The sequence below is a fragment of the Eucalyptus grandis genome, chromosome 11 (assembly GCF_016545825.1).
Source record: "Eucalyptus grandis isolate ANBG69807.140 chromosome 11, ASM1654582v1, whole genome shotgun sequence".
Lineage (NCBI taxonomy): Eukaryota > Viridiplantae > Streptophyta > Magnoliopsida > Myrtales > Myrtaceae > Eucalyptus > Eucalyptus grandis.
The window spans coordinates 40,714,778-40,727,350 of record NC_052622.1 but is presented as its reverse complement, the minus strand read 5'-3'; the positions used below and the strand labels follow the sequence as shown (position 1 = coordinate 40,727,350).

Genomic DNA, 12,573 nt, shown 5'->3' with positions numbered 1-12,573 from the left:
AAGATACTCGTATGTGGGTACATGGTCGGCCTTAGCTAAAATACAATATTCTTCTTTTAGAAAATCTCACTATTTAATGTAGTTCATAAATACAATAATCAAATGTGATAAGTTTCGGGAATTGGACGTTTGAGCATATCATGATTCAATTATAGGATATCATCATGTCTTTCGGAGAAATTTCGTCGAGTTCGGGATTTTTATGAAAAATCAATTGAGACGATTCGGAAAAGAATGGAAATTCGGATGGGTCAAGTTGAAAGGATTTTTGGCTTCCAAACCGAGCTATTTGGTAAAGGGGACTTGCAGAAATTGTGTGGACTTCTTCCTTAGTAAAATTTGGACATCAAATTGAGAGATTGGAGAAGAAATTGAAGTCCCAAAATTGAAGAAATTCGGAGCTTGGATGGGGGCTGCAACATTAGCATCAAAATTGAGTTATTTGGGGGATAAATTGCAAGAAATAATTAGGGGACAAGGCTTTAATTAAATGGATAAGTTGTTTGACTTTCTTCCCCTTTTTCCTTAGCTTCCTTCGCACGTTTGGCCGGCTGTCATCCTCCTTCACTTTGTCTCTTTCATTTCCCTTGGAGCTGCCCTCTCCACGTCGATCTCTCTCTCCTTCCCTTCGAAGGCCGCCTGCTGCCCTCCACTTTCATTTGTTCCCAATTGCTGCGGCATGAAGTAAAAGCCACCGAAGCAGCCACGATTTCCCTCCACCTCTGCCAAGCTGCCAACGTTTCCCCCATCCTGCCAGCAGTCAACGCCACCCTGCAGCTCCACCATCTTCAGTCTACCTTCATCCTCCACCAACAAATTCGTGCGGTCCAGTCCACTTCTTCACTCGGTCAACGTCTCCACCGAATCAACTGCTTCTTCAACTGGTTGTTGACCACCAGCAACGACATGATCCCCTGCCAGCCCCCCTTGCGTGTCTTTCTCTCCACCGAAGCAATTTCCCCCAAGCTTTTGACCGTGTCTTTTACTCACGAAGCCAGCAAAGCCAACTCTTCTCGCCAGCGAATTTCACGGGCCCAGCAGCCATCAAAACAAGCTGTCTGTCTCCACCGTTTCGTGCACGACGTCAACCTGCCTCCACGCCAATCTAGCCCATTGAAGTCAGCCCGTCATTTAGCTCAACAACCCGCATCTCGGCCCGACCATCAGCTTCCTCAATTCTGGACCAAGCCCAGCAGTTTTGCTGTGGGCTTTGTGGCCTTTTTCAGCCTGGTCCAAGCCCCATTGGCGTCATCGCAAACCCGGGTTTCGGCCGCCGTCGCACCGCCGTCATGGTGAACCGGTTTTCGCGTTAAATCGGTGAGTTTATGCACTAAACTCTACTTAGTAGGCTAATGACGTTTAAGGGGTGTTTAGTTTAATTTAATTAAGGATTAGGTGGTTAGTTAGATTATATTAGTGATTTAATTATTCAATTATGCATGTTAGGTGGTTAGATTATAGTAATTAAGGCCTAGATAGGATGTGCTATTTATCTAGACAAGTTCGGGAATTTTCCCGGCCCATAGGCAGTTAATTTAGCAATTACAGCCTAAGTTAGTATTTTTGGTATTTAAATTGTATTTATTTAATTTATTTTGGTAATTATTTAATTATTAATTATTTTCTGCAAATTAGACTAGGATAGCGAATGATCAGAATTTTGTGTTGATTGCAATGGTGCGGTGAATTTATTCAATTGGATGTTGATTTGTGCAAATTGAGTGCTGATTGGATTTTTTATAATTTATTTCAAAATTTGGGAAATTTTAATATTTATTTAGTAAATCCTAGGTGTCGGGTTTTAACACGGAAATGGTTTTATATACTATATAAAATAGTGGAATTTTAAAAATGAAGATATCAATTTTTTGGGTTCAATCTAACCGTGTACCCATACATGATTATTTTATCGGGTATTTTTAACACGAAGAAAATAGGCCAAAGTCGTTATCTTAATTGAGGCATGTGAGTGCAAAGCACAATGTCCTTTGCTGTATTGAATGATCGTATGCTGGTTAAGAGAAACCGTCATCGGTGTGTGTCGGTGGATATTACCTATCCTTGGTGTGTGTTGATGGATATTACCTATCCCCGGCATGTGTTAGTGGATGGACATTACCTATCCCCGGCATGTGTTAGTGGATAGAGAACCAGTGTGTGTCGGATAAAATTGCCCATGCAGGTAGTAAGAATTAATTGGAACGCATGTTGAGTGAAATTGATGCGCCGGATTATGAGATAAAATTGTGTGGCATAGAATGAGATGTGTCATAATAATTTAGCCCTATAATCATGACCCCTATGATTGAATTGATGGACTAATGTGTGACGGTAATTCTTGCTTGTGTGAGTAGTGATTGATTTAGATGTTCCAATTGATGTGTAAATTGGTTATATGCATATGGTTGTGATATGAATTGTGTTGACCTGCAGGGAGGATCTAAGACAAGGTAAGTCTCGATGGTTGTATGATTGTGTGGTTAGGACGCCCTAGGCGTATTATCTTCCTAATTGGGGTTTAGAGTGTGAACTCGCTAAGATTTATATCTCACCTCGTCGTAAGCTTAACTTTTCAAGATCGTAGGGTAGAAGATCCGGAGTCAAGCTGAAGTGATCTGAAGTGTAGGTTAGATAAAATAGTTTATTTTGAGAGTCAGTCTTTTGAACTCTTTTGGTTGTAGACTTTTGTACTTGACTTAGTGTGTATATAAAAGCATGTTTTGTTTTTGAATCTGTTGTCCTACTTTTCTATCCCGAGATGGTTATTGTCAAGGGACTTGTTATTCGCTTCTACATATACAATAAAATGAAAGGGTCGACGACTCATCCTAGGAAATCGCAAATTTCATCGACCACCAAGGGATGGGCACACGCTTGAAGATCGGGGCGTGACATTCACCATTGGGACCTCTTGAACATTTGAGTCGACAGTCTCTTCAAATTGCTTGAACATGTATTTGTTCTTGTACACATTGAATGTTGCTTTAGAATCTAACCACCAATCGGATTAGACAATGGTAGAGTTGATTTTAAAACCATAACCATCATATCATTAATTTCAGAAATTTTTATGTTCAAAAACATGGTTGAAATAATGGCCACATAATTTTCTTCAACCAAATTTGCATTTGCCTTCACCGTTGGAATGTTCTTGTCCTTTGAAATGGTCTTATGGTGAATGTAATCATTGGTGTAGTGTCTTTATTTGCCACAAACAAAACAACAACCATTTTTTTTCTTTTGTATTCTCTTAAATTCATGCTCATTCTTTACTTTGAAGTTCTAGCCGATTTTCCGTTTTCTTTTCACAACATTCACCTTGGAATTATAAAAAACAGAATTATTACGTAAATGTGGCTCTTCCTCAATACAAAGATGTTTTCGTATTTGCTCCAAGGTGAAGTCCTAATTTGTGCATCAATTTTTTTCTACATTCTTTCCAACTTGGAGGCAATTTCAAAATAATTGCTCCAACTTGAAAAGCTTCTGGAATATCAATCTTGAGGTTATGAATTTTTATTTACTAGCATTTGCAATTCACAAACTTGTTCCAACAAGGGTTTGGTATCAATAAACTTGAAATCAAAATACTTTGCGATTATATATTTATTGCTCTTCCTCAAGAAGTTTTTTTTTTTTTAAAGATTTAATAACTTAATTCGACTTATATGAAAACAGTAGATTGAAGATATAAAAGACTGTAAACTGATAAATAAGACTGCGAATTAAGTAAATAGATTAGGGAAAGAGAATTGAAACACAAGTTTATATCTAAACCAAGTCTACATCTACTGTCCCGCACTGACAGCCCACTGACTGGATTCCACTAAGAACCAAAAGAGATTTTATAGTATCATGTCCTTGATTCAATGGTGTAGAGACTTTGTTACATTTCCTTAAGGTCTCACAAGAATTTGATCTCTCTTTTGAGTACAGTTTAAGCTCGACAAATTGTAACAGCAAAGAACTAAGAATTTCAGACTTTGGAATTTTTCTTTCATGCACACACTCAAATAACTTGAGCGTCCTCCTTATATACTCCCCCATGCCATCATAACCATTGGCATCTTCCAAAGGAGTTCTTCCAATCTACCCGTTGGACAGAATCAATTCGAAAGATATCGAATTATTTAAGGAATGTGATGACAACCTACCAATACTGCTCACCAATACAATCAGGATCTAGGTTTCCATAAATAGAACATTACAAGTATACTTTGCTAATCAACAGATCTAAATATTCAAATTGATTTCAATAAAAATAGTTAATCTTGAGATGCTATCTCCAGCCATGAGATATTCTTCAACCGTACAAACAAAATCTTTAAGAATGTACTTGTATCTAAATAAATCTTCTTTCATCGAAAAAATATTTTCTTCGTCGGTTTAGAAACTATCAGTGAGGGCAGACTTTAAATCTTAAGTCTAGAAGTCTTCAGACTTTAACATAGAGTCTACAAGTCTTCAAACTAAACTGATGGAAACGTTTTGTTAACTTCAAAATAAATAAAAAAGTTTTCTCCAACAAGTACCCTGCTCCTTCGCTTTGTACTTGAATTCCAATGCATTCCAAATTTCTCTAGCCAACTTCATTTAGTGAAATAAGTTATACAAACAATCGGACATTATATTCAGAATGTGTCATCGGCAAAGTAATTCGTCTTCCATATGTTTCTTCTTCTCTTTATTAACCATCTCAATGGCTTCCGCACTTGGTTGTCCTCCCTCGGTAGTAAGCTTCGGATCTTACAATTCGGTTCCCAGATAGAACCGATTTGACTACATACCCGTAAAGTTGACTAGTCTATTTTTTTACAAACTTTAATAACCGAATGTTGGTTAGAGCTCATGTACAAGTCCCTCGGAATTTCATTTTGTTATATATTGGAGGAACAATTCAGAGTCGATTTTGGGAAAGAAAGTTAAATGGTGAAGAGATGACACGTCCAAAGTCGATTTTTAGAAATAAACATATGGTATCTATTATCTGATACTATATTATCATAACACATCTTAACAATCCACATAGCATTTTATGCATTTCTTGGTGATAGTTTGAGATTGAAATCAATCATAGAGATGTAATATAATATAATATAATATAATATAATATATATACATTTATGATATAGAGAACTCCATATACTTATTAAAAGAAACATTAAAGATGCGGACTTTGTCTTCTTTTTTTTTTTGGTTACCTATGATAAGGGTGGGGAGGGCGATAGAATTATCAGGCTTTTCTGCTCCATGTTCTAACATTCTCAGTACCGTAGAAGAGTCATGCATGACATCAAACACACTGCTGAAATTTGTTGGGGGCGGGGGGATTGCTCTCTCCCAATTCTCGTCATGATGTGGCGCTTCCTCGACCAGAGTTTCGCATCGTACGCCAAGGGCTATTGACTCGTCAATGACCCACCGAACACGACGAAACATTATCAACTCACGTTGATGGCTTGGTGTACTTCGGCCACTCACTGGAATGTCGTAAGTGGCGTACAGAGACCGGCAACTAACGCAAGAATTTTTAATTGATGATGAAACGGGGAATCATACGACTTGGACCAATTGGTTGAAGTGACCAATCGGTTGAAGTTTTGTCGGGGGTGCACAACTTGGGACACTGGATAATTGAAATCGCACGACATTCTTCAATTCAATGCTGTGCAAATCGTTTCGATCATTATAAGAACTCCGAGTGATCTCATCAGAGTAGTGTATTCAGCTAATTTCTTCAGCCTCTAGCCATGTTATTCGTGATTGTTCTGGCAGTGTCTCTCCTGGCAAACATGACACCGACTCATGAAACCGGCGATTTCATGTACAATGGTTTCTGGTCTGCAAATCTGAGTCTCGATGGTTTAGCTGCACTCACTGGCAATGGCCTCCTGAAGTTAACCAGTGTGAACCAACAGGACAAGAGTCATGCCTTCTACCCAGACCCCATCATGTTCAAGAATTCATCCGATGGCGCTGTTCACTCATTCTCCACCACATTCGTCTTCGCTACAATTGCTGAAGATCCAGCTCTGGCTGGGCCCGGGTTCACCTTTGTGATAGCTCCTCGTAGAGAATTTCCTGGAGATTGGCCTGGTTATTTATTTGGTCTCTTCAACATGACAAACTACGGCAATTCCTCGAACCATATTTTCGTGGTGGAATTTGACACGATTCAAAACATCGAAGTCCAGGATATCGATGACAACCATCTCGGGATCGATGTCAATGGGCTGGTCTCTTTAAATTCTTCCCCTGCTGGATACACTGAAAACAACATTCCAGGCTTCAGAAACTTGAGTCTGATTAGTGGTAAAGCAATGCAAGTTTGGGTGGATTATGATGGTGTGCAGAAACAAATCAGGGTCACATTAGCTCCGGTCAATGTCGACAAACCGAACACTCCCCTTTTGTCTCTGTCCTTCAATCTCTCGCCGATCTTCAAGGAGACCATGTACGTTGGGTTCTCTTCCTCAACCGGTGCGCTCTCAACTTCTCATTATATCCTCGGATGGAGCTTTCAGGTAAATGGACAAGCTCATAGGCTTGATTTGTCTCAACTTCCTAGATTACCCCATATGAAAAAGAAGCAGAAATCCGTTCTTCTCACTACAGGATTGCCTTTCATATGCTTGTTCTTTCTGTCAATACTAGTCTTTGCTATGGCTTATGCGATTAGAAAAAGAAGAAAATTCGCAGAGGTTCTTGAAGATTGGGAGCGTGACTTCAGTCCGCATCGGTTCAAATACACAGATCTCTATGTTGCCACAAAGGGGTTCAGAGATCAGGAGCTACTAGGAGCTGGTGGATTTGGTAGGGTTTATAGAGGAGTATTACCCACCTCGAAAATTGAGATTGCAGTGAAAAGGGTTTCTCATGAATCGAGGCAAGGGATGAGACAGTTCATTGCCGAGATTGTTAGTATTGGTCGGCTTCGTCATCGGAACATTGTGACACTTCTCGGATACTGCCGTCGGAAAGGTGAATTGCTGTTGGTTTATGACTACATGCCAAATGGAAGCCTAGACAAGTACCTCTATAACCAACCAAAGGTGACCCTCAATTGGAGTCAAAGATTTAGAGTGATCAAAGGTGTTGCATATGGCCTCTATTATCTCCATGAAGGATGGGAACAAGTAGTGATTCACAGGGACATCAAAGCTAGCAACATCTTGTTAGATTTAGAACTAAATGGGAGGCTAGGAGATTTCGGGCTTGCAAAACTATATGATCATGGCACCGATCCCCAATCCACCCATGTGGTGGGAACTCTTGGGTATATGGCCCCCGAGAACACTCGAACGGCCAGGGCCACTACGAGCACTGATGTTTATGCATTTGGTGCATTTTTGCTCGAGGTCGCCTGTGGAAGAAGACCGATTGAGGTTCAGGAGGAGGAGGATGTGATATTGGTGGAATGGGTGTTTTCTTGCTGGGATAAGGGTGACATACTGGAGGCGAGAGATCCGAACTTAGAGACGGACTTTGTGGCGAAGGAGGTGGAGCTAGTGTTGCAACTTGGATTGTTGTGCTCCCAGTCTCAGCCAACTGCGAGACCATGCATGCGTCAAGTAGTGCAGTACTTGGAAGGGGATCTCATATTAGAGGAGTTATCATCTCTCGGTATTTCAAAAGTGGATTGCAATTTGCATATCATGAAAGATTTAGTAAGTCTATCATGTCTGATCCATCTTCATCAGTCAAGGCATTTTCACAAATATCGTCTGTCGCAAATTCTCCTCTCTCTGGTGGAAGATGAGTCTGAAGCTTGTTATATAAATTAAAAGCACATTTCATAGATCGAAGTAATTGTCAAACTAGCGTTCTTATGCATCAAGTATTCGTAGTTTGCAAATCTGTGAGTATATGTAAACTGTAATTTAAGATTCTATGGATCAGACCAATTTCTGCAGTATATTCTTACATGTTCTTGGGAATGTCTGCATTAACTTAAATTGCCTCCTTTGGCTTTCCTTTTCGGTCAGCCTTCATAGTGTAAGAAGAAGTCCACCTTTTATAAGGATTATTACTTGTTTGTTTGAATCCTCGCATGATTTAACAGTCGGGTCCCTAATATATATGCACCATTGACATGTGAATTTTTTATTCATAGGGAATATAGTAACACAAGTTAGGGTACTGATAGCTAAAATTGCATTAGATTCAATTTGATTCTAGGAGATTCAAACGATATTTTCTCTGTAGTGCATTCAGCGAATTTCTCCACCTTCTGGACATATTTTTCGTGATTTATCTGGCGATTTCTCCCCCGGCAAACTTTGTACTAGCTCACGATACCAGCATTTTCACGTTTCTGGTCGGCCAACCTTAGCCTATATGGTTTAGCCGCATTCACTGGCAATGCAGCCAAACAGAAGCACAGTCATGCCTTCTACCCTGACCTAATCAAATTCAAATATCATCCAGTGGATCTGCTTACTCTTTCTCCGCAACTTTCATCTTCAATGTGATTTACAAGAATCCACCCCTGGGTGGTTACGGGTTCACTTTTATGTTAGCTCCTGACAGAGAATTTCCTGGAGCTCTTCCTAGTAATTACTTTCACCTCTTCAACGAAACCAACAATGGCAATGCCACGAACCACATTGTCACAGTATAATTTGACACAATCCAAAACCATGATGTCCATATAACTACGTTGGGATTGATGTCAATGGGCTGGCCAACCTCCGTAAAATCTGCCCCTGTAGGATATACTATATGTCCCGGTGTGTTCTTCACAAACTAGAGCCTGATGACTGGTGAAGCTATGCAAGTTCTGGTGGATTTTGAAGGCGCAAAAGCAAATCAATGTCACATTAGCTCCTAGTAATGTTGAGAAACTGAAGATTCCCCTTTTATCTTTTTCCGTTGATCTCTTGCCGATCATCAAGGACAATGTACGTGGGGTTCTCGTCCTCAACCAGCTCGTTAGTAACTTCTCATCACATTCCTGGAAAGGAGCTTTATTATAAATGGGACAAGCTCAGAGTCTGGTTTTGTCTCAGTTTCCTAGACTACCCAATGTGAGGTGGAGGAGAAATCCTATCCGATGACTGCTGCTGTGGCTTTCATCTTGTTGTCCTTTCCGTCAATATCTTAAACGTGGTTTTATGTTCACCAAAAAAAAAAAATGTGGTTTGCTCTGATACGACGAAAAAGAAAATTTGCAAAGGTTCTTAACTGGGAGCGTGACTTCAATCCTCATAGGTTCGAGTACAAATATTCCTATGTAGCCACAAAACGATTTAGGGACCAGGAGCTATGACGACCTACTGGATTTGGCCTGGTCTATAGACGGGCATTACCCACTTCAAAACTGATATTGCAGGGACAAGGGTTTATCGTGAATCAAGGCAAGGAATTAGAGAATTCATTGCGAAGATCGTGAGTATTGGCCGTCTTTGTCACAGGAACATCATGATGCTCCTCAGTTATTGTTGCGTCAAAAGTGATCGGCTATTGGGGTATGATTACATCCCCAGTGGAAGCCTGGACAGGTGCCACTGTAATGAACCAAAGGCCAACATCACTTGGAGCCAAAGATTTAAAGTGATTAGTGGCGCAGCCTGTGGCCTTTATTATCTCCAACAAGGTAGTAAGAAGTGGTTCAAAGAGTCAATGAGCCTACTTATAGGTTTCATAATATGATTATCTAAGATAGCATATCAATTAAGATATACGCACAATCAAAGGGTGACATATGTGTAACCTCGAGAGATACAGAGAATTAACAAAATTATCAAAATATCTCTAAGATTGAAAATTATTTTAGAGATATCCCTAATAATTTCTAACATTCCCTTTCTGATGATGGTGTCAGTTTTTAGAGATGAGTAGCAGAGGTGTTCGAACTGCGACCAAAGGCTTCGGTCTTGGCAGAAAACCAGGATAACATTCCCCCATGCACCTGGTGCATGTCCAGATAAGTCCATCCCTGTGCACATCCAAATAAATGCATCATCACCTCTCAACATTATTCACTTTGTGAGCACAAGTCTTATTTGAGGAAGCACTTAACTTAGTTCATTCCACAATAGTCATTTTTCGACGTTGATTGCACCGATCGCATCGTTCAGTCGAGCTTTTTTCATGGAGGTGGCTTTCTTCCAAGGCTAGCTGCAAAGGCTGCGTAGCTCAGTAACTATTTTCCCATGTCAATCGCATATGCTACGTTGCTTAGTTACTCTGTCTGAAGCCAGCCGCATCGACTGCTTGCTGTTTCCCCTCCGATTCTCAAACTTTTGCTTGTTGTTTTAAAAAGCCAACACCACCACCAGACTTGCTACCCAAAGACCAACTAGATTTGAAAGTTTCGCCACAAGAACAGTCGACGAACACAACTTCGTTTGCCAAGTCTCGATCGGACATTGTTTCACTTGATTTCAAAGTCAAGCAGACTTAGTCATATTGAATTTAAAGATAATTAGGGATTTTTCTAGAGGAATTTTCAAGGTTAGAGATACTTTGATAAAATTTGTTGATTCTTTGTATCTATCAGGATTACATCTATGTCTCCCTTTGATTGTGTATATATCTTGATTGATACGTTATATTAGATAGTCATATCATAAAACCTATAGATAAGTTGATGTACTATTTACTATATACATCGAAATATAAAATTTTGTAAATTTCTCTTTCGCTTTACTATTTTTTACTAAAGGGATGTCAAAGTTGGTAATATCTTGCTAGATTCAAAACATAATGGAAAGTTATGTGATTTTAGGATTACACAATCACGACACCGTCCACAAACCCCCATGTGGTGGGAACTCTAGGACATCTTGCTATCGAGACATGGGGATTGGGAAGCGCATTGTGCAAGGACCAGTGTCTCTGGTTTCTTCCATGGAGTTTGAGTTATGAAGTTGTGAGTCTTGGTATAACTTAGATATTTACGAAATTACCATCATATCAAATAAATTGGATAAAGCCAAATTAACAGCCCTTATTTTTATCATCCTTCTACGTCAGGTTTCGTAAATGGGACTTAAAATCGAAATATAATTTAACACTTAATAATTTCTCGCTTAAGAGAAGTCCTCACCAATTTTGACTTAGTAATGGGAAATGGATCTTTTTGCAACAATCTAGGTGAACCACACCTTTGTTATCTGGTATGATTACTTGAAGTAAGTTACTAATAAAATAGAAAAACTCCAGAGGTATTAAACGTTCGTTCACTGTAAGAATCTAAAACTCATTGGATTTCACGAGACTTGTCAGACCTCTACAGTTTACTTGAAGAAGCCTACGTGCTTCCTGGCCATGCTAGGCTGACCATCAATTTATAGCTCATTTTTGTTAGTCACATTAGTTCCAATAGGCGGCTCCCATTGTTATGCATGATTTTTTCGGTCAGGCTTCGATGATGACGACCTCCTCCGGTAGTCGTATCAAGAGAAAGTCCTGGGTTTGCCCTCTGTAGGATCAGTGGATCATTAGGTTAAGTATATTTGAAATCAGGGAGAAAAGAAAGCGGTCAGGATTATTAGGTCATACCTCTGTAAGGGGTTGCTATCTTACATATATAGTGTGGCCGAAAGAACTAGCTTTTTAAGTATTATGTATTTTTGTCATGTCATATAATGTCTCTAGTTTTCCTAGATGGTTATTATAAAATTATTTGCCGGAATTACGAGGATAGCTTCCAACAAAAAGATCTAGTCAGATTTTCATGGAGGAAAACGAGAAGGGCCACATGTTTCTCTTGCTATAGCAGTCCTCCTTTGCATTTGTCTCATGGTTTGTTAGAACATATCTGTCATTCCTCTAGAGATACTTTGTATCCTGCTTGTCACACATGCAATAGGACCTTTTGTGGATATGCTGGCATACAGTTCTAAATAGGCTTTGTCCATTGACAAGCTACATGCCTTAATGTAGGTGTGCATGCAGAGAGCCTATGCATTCAGGAAATAGAAAGGGCGAGGGAGAGAGATTGAAGAGCTGGGCAGAGTCTATTTGAGGCGCTTGATTGTTCCCAGTCCTCTTCCCAAGTGCCAATTGTAGATTCTCGGATTCGCAGGGTTCTGTAAGTTATGTTCTTGTTACTCGGTAGAAGTTTGAGCTCCTTAGTAATGTAACGTCGTATCATGAGGCATCTCAGCCTAGGAACAGTGATTTTCAACTTATTGATCCCATGTAACTTTTTCAAATAGAGTGAAGTAGTATGACTAAGTTTGTCATACTGCATTGGGTTTGGAAACTGATTGAAACAGTTAAAATCTTGCTACAGTTTGTAAATCTTGTCTGTTCGGAGTGATTTCTACCTTTTTCTGACGAGCTGATTGTGAACACCAGGGGGCTTAGCTGCCCTGTGTCTATGAAGCATTGTCATGTTCCATATTTAGTCCCTTTTAGTTCTACTGCTTATGTGCAATTTGTGCATACAACTTGCAGCTTTTTAAGCCCTCGTTTGCTATAGGCAAGGAATGTCAATTTCAGTTTACTCTAGGTTTGAAGTCTAATGCTTCTTTTGTTGTGATGTCAATATGATCGGGTGTTCAACAAGCGAAACCTTGCAGTGATCAGTAAAAATCAATTCTAAAACATCCGCAGCAACCTCTG

General features: G+C 39.7%; 1 protein-coding gene and 1 long non-coding RNA gene across 2 annotated transcripts; both read left to right on the top strand.

Annotated features, from left to right (window-relative positions):
- The first annotated feature begins 565 nt into the window (after nucleotides 1-565).
- LOC120289567 lies at nucleotides 566-2,731 on the top strand. Its single transcript, XR_005547600.1, has 2 exons — nucleotides 566-1,317; nucleotides 2,434-2,731. It is a non-coding gene; the product is annotated as an uncharacterized LOC120289567 (long non-coding RNA).
- Nucleotides 2,732-5,570: 2,839 nt separating this feature from the next.
- LOC104426446 (L-type lectin-domain containing receptor kinase IV.1) lies at nucleotides 5,571-7,978 on the top strand. The gene is given in 2 exon segments (XM_010039512.3): nucleotides 5,571-7,629; nucleotides 7,632-7,978. Coding segments are annotated over 2 exon segments (2,007 nt in total). The 5' UTR covers nucleotides 5,571-5,750; the 3' UTR covers nucleotides 7,760-7,978.
- Nucleotides 7,979-12,573: the final 4,595 nt, after the last annotated feature.